Raw genomic sequence first — 7,852 nt, forward strand, 5'->3', positions numbered from 1 at the left:
TTATTACATTTTACCATAATGATTATAAGACAAATTTTTATTCTTTTAAATTTCTCATGAATATTTACTTTTAGCATAAATAAAATTATTAGACCGGAAAAAATTGAAAATAGTCAATGTGAAAGAATAACTATCCAAAAGCTTTAAATAATTTTTATTTTTGTAATAATAATTATTATATATATGATTATTTATTATTATTATAGTATCATTTTTTTATTTAATCTAACAATGAGAGTTGAAGACCAAGCTATAAACTACTCTCTCTATTTCAAAATGTAAGTTGTTTAAGGTTTTTTCACAATGATTAAGAAATCAATTAACTCGCATAGATTATAGCAAAATCAAGGGTAGTTTTACTAAATTATCCTTTATCTCAAAATCAATAGTTAGTTGTTGTTAACTATCAAAATTGAGTATTTGAGAATTAGTTATCGCTTTGAATAAATTTGGAGTATATATATTAGAGTGAAGAAAAATTATATTAGGATAAGGATTATGAGAATCTTGCATTATATGTTAATTAGAGCTTGCGTAGGAATGTAATATCTTTTAATATATTTATATATTGTTCTTTTATATATTTTATTATTGTATATTATCAGTAGTCCTCCAAAAATATTGGTCATTTATGTCCAATAAATGTTTAAATTTGAATTGATGGACTATTTAAATATGAGTTGTTTAAGCTTGAATGGGTGGATAGTTTAAGTCCGAAGATGGACGATTTATGTTCGAATTGGAGGACTGCTTAAGTCCAAAATGAAGGACGATTTATGTCCGAATTGGAGAAATGCTTAAGTCTGAATTTGTTAAAGACTGCTTAAGTCTGAATTTGTTAAAGACTGCTTAAGTCCGAAATGATGGATGATTTATGTCTGAACTGATGGATGATTTATGTCCGAATTGGAAGATTGCTTAAGTCCTAACTGATGGACGATTTATGTCCGAAATGGAGGACTGCTTAAGTTTGAATTTGTTGAGAACTGCTTAAGTCCAAATTTGTTGAGAACTACTTAAGTCCGAAATGATGGACGATTTATGACCGAACTGATGGACGATTTATGTCCGAATTGGAGGACTGCTTAGATCCGAATTTGTTGAGGACTGCTTAGGTTCAAATTTATTAACCTCCAACTGAAGCTCGCTTACCTTATATCCACATCACGGCAACTTAGCATACTTTTTTATTTTTCGACTGCTCCTCTATTATTCTCCCGGCCGGCAACTCTAATTCAACCCTTCGAAAGCCAGTGACTATAATGAAAAGTAAAAAGAATAAAAGCTATGTTTCACGTTCACCGCACCATTTATTAACTATCAGAATTGACTATTTGAGAATTGGTTATCGGTTAAAGTAAATTTAGAGTATATATATTAGAGTCAAGATAAATTCTACTAGGATAAGGATTGTGAGAATCATGCATTAGTTAGAGTTTGCTTAGAAATGTATATCCTTTAATATATTTATATATTCTTTTATTATTTTATTATTATATATCATTAGTTGCGAAAGTATTTATCGTATCTAATGCAAATAAAAGTAACATTGGAAAAACATCATTTATAACTTCTTAAAATACTTAAAATGACTTATATTTTGAGACAAAATAATCATCCAAATATAATTTATATTTTAGGATAGAGAGAGTAATAATTTGAAGTAGAAAATCCCCCGGCCTATCATCACACCACATAGACTAAGCCGCAAACTAATAATTTAAAGTAGGAAAGCCCCCCACTCTACGTCACCTCACAACCTATAGATTGTGGGGTTATGATATGTATTGAATTTGAGAAAATTATCCCCGCCATTTAATATTCTCTCTGTCTCAAACTATAATTAAGTGATTTAAAATTTTTACACATGAATAATAAAATAATTAATTCTCTTAAATTATTAGAAAATTAAAGATAATTTGATCTCAAAATGAAAAATAAGTTATAAAGGTAGTTATTATATATAATGTAAATAAAGATAATATTGAAAAAAAATCATTTATTATTCTTTATAATACTCAAAGCCACTCATTAGTATATTTTAAGACAAAATAATCACTAAAAAAATTATTTATATTTTGACAGATGAAATACTTAACTACCAACATGTTGACAAGTATTGAGCTTTGGGCCTTATTTATGAATGGCTCTTCTTTGTTATTCTTTGCTTGGACCTAAATTAAAAAGGTGTATTTACTACTAACCATTTATGACATTAGAATTATTTTTATATAATACTTAAAAAATTATTTAAAATAGTCTTCTGACTCAATAACTATTTGAAATTAAATTTTTATATTTTATATTTTAAAATTATTTTTAAATGTTTGATTTAGTTTTTATTACAATTGAAAATATTTTATTGAGAAAAGAGATAAAAAAAAAAGAAAAAGTATACTTTTTCTCTTTATGTTTGCATAATTTAATTACATATATTTTTTAAAACATAGATTTTCGAATAAAATATGCATAATTAAGTTGTTGAAAATTTTTAAAATTTTACTTTTTTAAAATTTATTTTTAAATAAAATGAACATATACGTGTGGGATGACGAATAGTTGAAATTTTTTATTTTTTTATATTATGTCTGTGTATCTATATATATTGAAATGTATTAATTAGTTGTATTGTAGAACTAAACATATATAATTATAATGAATTTTACATAAATAATTATATAAATTGAATTGAAATATATGTATTTACATTGATCTTACATGAAATTTTGGTTTAACATTATACAAATCTAAATATTATAAGTTAAAAAAATAAAAATGAGTATAAATAACAAGTGAACAATGATATAAAAAATTGAATAAGTACGAGTAGCGATAGTCAGCGTGAAATAGATGTCATAAAAAGACTAATAATAAGTAAAAGTGAGTAATAACATAAAAAAATTAAACGAATATAAATAATAAGTATAGTTAACGTACGACACATATCATAAAAAGACTAGTATTTGATAAATGAGGTAGTTGAATTTGAATTATTGGTTTTATGCAACTAATTATTACAATAAAGTCCATTTCAATTAAATATTTCAATTTCTATGCATAATTAATTTATTAACATTAAAATCAAATTCGCAAAATATGAACTTTTACTAATATTTTTTATGTTGTATATCATTTTATAAGTAAAATCTATATCAAAATTAAATCTAACACATCAAGAACCATATGAAAATTAACCGTAACACATCAATTTTAGTTTTTCATGTTATAGATTATGATTATTTATTTTTAGCTTTTGATCAATACAAACTCGTTAAAAATTTTATATTTATATAAGTCTAAAATTATAAATTAAAAAATTTTTTAGAAAATTTTATGACCCTAGTTCTAAGGATGCTCCTAGAAAATTGTTCGTGCATGTCCAATCCTAAACCGAGGAAGACTAAATTTTTATCGACTAGAATAATCCCATTGAAGAAATTCATTTTTTTTTTATGCATAGTTTATATTTAAATAAAAATAAAATAAAAATCATTTAGATTTATTCTATTTAAAAAATGAGCTAACAAGTACAATGAGAATCGAGGAAAAAACTTTCTATTCTTCTGCTAATTGAACCATCTTCTTCCCAATGTTGTGGCCTTTAAAAAGTCCAATTAATGAGGAGGGAATGCTTTCCACACCAACTGATATATCTTCAAGTACCTGCATTTCCCCAGCGCGAAGATGATCACAAGTTTTTGAAATGAAATCAGCATGCACGTTCAAGAAATCAACGGCTAAAAACCCTTGAATCTTGATTCTTCTGTACACAACATCTATCATATCAGGTGCAGCCTTTCTTCCACTATTTGTATACTCAGAAATCACCCCACAAACTGCTACTCTACCAAAGGTATTCATATTGGCTATTGCTGCCTCTTGCATTTCAGCCCCAACATTGTCAAAATATATGTCTATCCCGTTCGGAAAATACCTGTAAAATCCAGAAATTATTATTATTTTTTTTTTATAATTAAGTTTTTATTAGATGTGTATTTACCGTATTAATTCAGTTGTTCACTAACCTTTTGAGAGTTGCCTTCAAATCAGGTTCTTCCTTGTAGTTGAATGCATCGTCAAAACCAAGTTTCTCTTTTAGCATGGCTACCTATAATCCCAAGTTTAACTCAATTAACCATTCCAATGCAATTGCACCTAAGGAAGTGCTTGTGGAAAAAGAATGCTATTAGAATAATGTTAAAAAGTAGCATTTTTCTTTTATAATTGGAGGTGTAATTCCCTTTGGACAATAGAATGTAAACGTTTTTAGTCGTTTCAACAAGATGTTTTTCTCATATATCGAACTTGTATTATTACTCTTATGGGAATTGAAGTTACTTACTATCAATGACTGAGCTAGGAAGCTATGGGTGGCTCCCATCTCTTAACAATTTCTTTTTTCAAAAGAATCACCTATAAAATATTGAAATTTTTTTATTTTACCCTTCTAAAATGGTAAAGTTTTTTTAGCCGGCTCTGTCATTATTTATCATCCTAATCAACACCTTGTTAGAAATGAATATTTTCAACTATATTCGGCTAAATTTGATCAAACCTTAATGGAACATAAGGTCTTTGATCACATTATATTATATTTCATTACTCTCATTAAACTTTAATCTATTATATTACGTTGCATTAAGCTCATTAAACTTTAATCTATATATGTTCAGTTTCTCTAAAAAAAGTTTATATATGTGCAAGTTTTCTATTTATTTACCATTGAACTATGCTGACGTAGGGCTTTGATGGAATAGTTAATACTCTTTAGCTGTCTAGCTATTCTTAATTATAGCAATCAGAGATTATAAATTCAAAAATAATAAATTAGACCTTTTCATTACTTCCGGCGGAGCCAACCACATAGCAACCAAACAGTTTGGCATATTGTCCGACTAAATTTCCGACTGAACCAGATGCGGTGGATACAAATACCTTCTCTCCCTTCTTGGGCTTGCATAGTTCGAAAAATCCAGCATAGGCCGTTAATCCACTAAATCCTGCAACAAAATCAGAAAAAGAACAAAACAACCTCCATTTATACCTAGAGTTCTCTAAATTAGAAATAAATTTAAGGAAATCCATATTATATACCTAGAATGCTAATCTGATATGACAATGGAAATCCCATAGGATCTAGCTTATTTAGCATCCCATTTTGTTTTATAACACTATAATCTCCCCAATGGATGAGCCCTACAACCAAATCACCCTTTTCGAATTCAGGATTTCCAGAAACCAAAACTTTTGCTACTCCGAAAGCATCAATAGCCTGCACTCCATGAGAATAATCAAGTGAATGACAAAAATTTATAAGCAATTTCAATACAACAGTAATCGCTGATTTACCTCGCCGGGATTAATGGCCGCCGCTAAAGTTGAATAAACTTGCGACGAGCTTTGACTTTTCATGCGATTTAGTTGGTAAGGATCTATAGATACATAGAGATTTTTCACAATAATATCATTTGATCCAGGCTCAAGTAATAAGGAAATTGTTTCGCATTTGACTTCGAAATCACTCTCTTTTGGTGCACCATCTATGTTTGCGGTGATTACTACATATCTATTGGTTACTGCCATTATAGTTGGTTAAAAAAAACTAGAATTTGCAAAGAAGATAAGGAGAAGAAGCAAGAGAGGCAAGAAAAAACTGGTGGTTCAGCATTTTTAAACCAAGTCAGGTACTTTGCATTGCCACCCTAGGCACCTATATGGGCCTTGAATCGGACGTAATGGACTCTATATGGGCCTGCAGTACTCTATATAGGTTTTGTAGTGCTTGTATGGGATGTATCGGTCTCTGTACGGGTCTTGCAGTATTTGAATCGAATGTAACTTTCAAACATTGTTGATATATTACCAAAGAATAGACAAGCAAGACATCAAAGACAAATTAATAATAGACAAGTAAGACATCATAGACAAATAATTAATTTGATATTTTCTAGGGGAAGAAGGGACAAGAGTGGAATCTAACTTATTAAATATATATGTGAAATGGAGATTCTAAGAACTTGCCGTCCTAATTTATTTCTGGTTTATTTACATGGTTTTTGGTAGTATGCTCTTATCAAGAATCATTCGGCTATAAGAATCCAAATAATGTGCCGTCCTTTTTGGATTCTTGAAATTGGAAAATGTATAAATATTAATTGATCAGTGTTTAATTTTTGGGATTAATACTCACAATAAGATTGTAAGTTTTTTCTTTTTGATTTTTTGGCAAGTATCTTGTTATTATTTGGATTTATCGGGTAAAATTGGTTGTAGTAATATTTAGCTGTTTGAATAACTAGTGGCTATTTGAGTAGCTTTACACAAAAATTAAAAGCTAAATATTACATGAATTAACATCTAAAAGAAAATTCAAATGTTATGATACTGAACGTTGTAAAACATAGCATTTAGTCGAAACGTTAAAAATTATTTAAAAAGCGCTTTGGATATGAGGCTTTTCTCTTCTTTGAAATTTGTATCTATCCCTTCTGATAAGTGTTTTTCATGAATTGAACCATTAAAAAATAATGTTATTTTTAAAGTATAAGCTAATGTAAAGTTGCCAGTGATGAGATTAACTTGTTTAGACTAGATTAATAAACTTATTTATGGACAAAACTAACGAAAAATATTTTTTTTATTGAATAAAAGTATTTCTGACCATATATTAAGAAAAATGATAAAGTAAAATTTTTTTTAAATTTCTATTTTCACAGTCCATGGATAGCCCTGTGAACCTGATCTGGATAAGTTTAATCAATGATATTGAGGATGAAGAAAATTAATTAATAAAAAAATTAATGCTAATTAGACGTGGTCTGATTAGTCTTTTAACTTATTTAAGGAGTTTTGAAACCTTCCGACCATGAGAGTTTTACGAATTTGGTGAATAAGAAGAGGGTTACTCCTGTTGTATAGCATGTAATATTCTTTGGACCTGGACTTCCCGAGGAATAAAAAATTTAATAAAAATTAAAATATTTGTTTTTGAACTGTTAAAATTTTATGAAATTTAAAATTAAAGCCCAATGTAATGATAACAATACAAAGCCCAAAACTTGAGCAAGACAGGCCCAATCAACCTTAAATTATTAAAAGCAATACCAGGCTTTATTTTGAAAAAATAATTTATTTCGATAAAATATTTTCCCGACAAGATAAAATATATTCAATATGTTATTTTCTAGTACTTTTTGGAATATCTTAATTTTCCATTTGATTAGAAAAACATTTTTATTGACGTACTTCTTTGGAACACTACAAATATAAAAAAATGTTAAAAATATCTTTTAAATAAACTATTTTCTAAAGATAAACAGAACTTCAGTTTATGATTTTTATTTTTTTAAACAATGATTTTTATTTATATTATTTATAAAGAACACTATATATATTGATTTTTTATATTTAATAAACGTTAAAATTTTTTATGAAGTAATAGAGTTACGAACTGCAAAAACATGGTTTAACTGATGGAATTCTAAAAATAAAATAGATAATTATATAAGTTGAATTACTATAATTATAAAAATTTATTCTGCTATTAAATATTTCAGTTTATTATTTATTCAAAAATTATCGATTTTGAGTCTTCTCGAAGATAAGTGTTTTCACTTTTCATCAAATTGATGAATCTAGGGAAGTGCTACCTCCTATTGTGTAGCTTGTAATATTATTTCGGTCCATTGAACCTTCCAATAATTAAAAAAAATATATCATTTCACTTTCATTATTTAATCAAAATATATAAGTAAATTATTTAAACGAAAGCAACGTAAATACATGTCGCAATAATTTTTCAAAAATTATACATCTAAATCTATTAGAAAAATATAAGATTACACAATCTGTG

General features: G+C 27.3%; 1 protein-coding gene across 1 annotated transcript; it reads right to left on the reverse strand.

Moving 5' to 3' along the window:
- Positions 1 to 3,478: 3,478 nt before the first annotated feature.
- LOC105639357 (2-alkenal reductase (NADP(+)-dependent)) lies at positions 3,479 to 5,668 on the reverse strand. Its single transcript, XM_012223388.4, has 5 exons — positions 5,350 to 5,668; positions 5,095 to 5,272; positions 4,834 to 5,000; positions 4,026 to 4,108; positions 3,479 to 3,934 (listed from the first exon to the last, which is right to left on the reverse strand). The coding sequence occupies exons 1-5, from the start codon at positions 5,581 to 5,583 to the stop codon at positions 3,556 to 3,558; spliced, it is 1,041 nt and encodes a 346-aa protein (XP_012078778.1). The 5' UTR covers positions 5,584 to 5,668; the 3' UTR covers positions 3,479 to 3,555.
- Between the last annotated feature and the right edge of the window lie 2,184 nt (positions 5,669 to 7,852).

Source organism: Jatropha curcas, chromosome 8 (genome assembly GCF_041381405.1).
Source record: "Jatropha curcas cultivar XTBG-Jc1 chromosome 8, XTBG_Jcur_1.0, whole genome shotgun sequence".
Lineage (NCBI taxonomy): Eukaryota > Viridiplantae > Streptophyta > Magnoliopsida > Malpighiales > Euphorbiaceae > Jatropha > Jatropha curcas.

Bases quoted from the DNA above. Each gene is read 5' to 3' on its own strand.
- LOC105639357 (XM_012223388.4), bottom strand. From the start codon at position 5,583: ATGGCAGTAACCAATAGATATGTAGTAATCACCGCAAACATAGATGGT. The intron at 5,001-5,094 runs GTATATAATATG...ATTTTGTTGCAG, and splicing joins ATATCAGATTAGCATTCTAG to GATTTAGTGGATTAACGGCC. The intron at 4,109-4,833 runs GTCTAATTTATT...TTGGGATTATAG, and splicing joins CCGCCGGAAGTAATGAAAAG to GTAGCCATGCTAAAAGAGAA.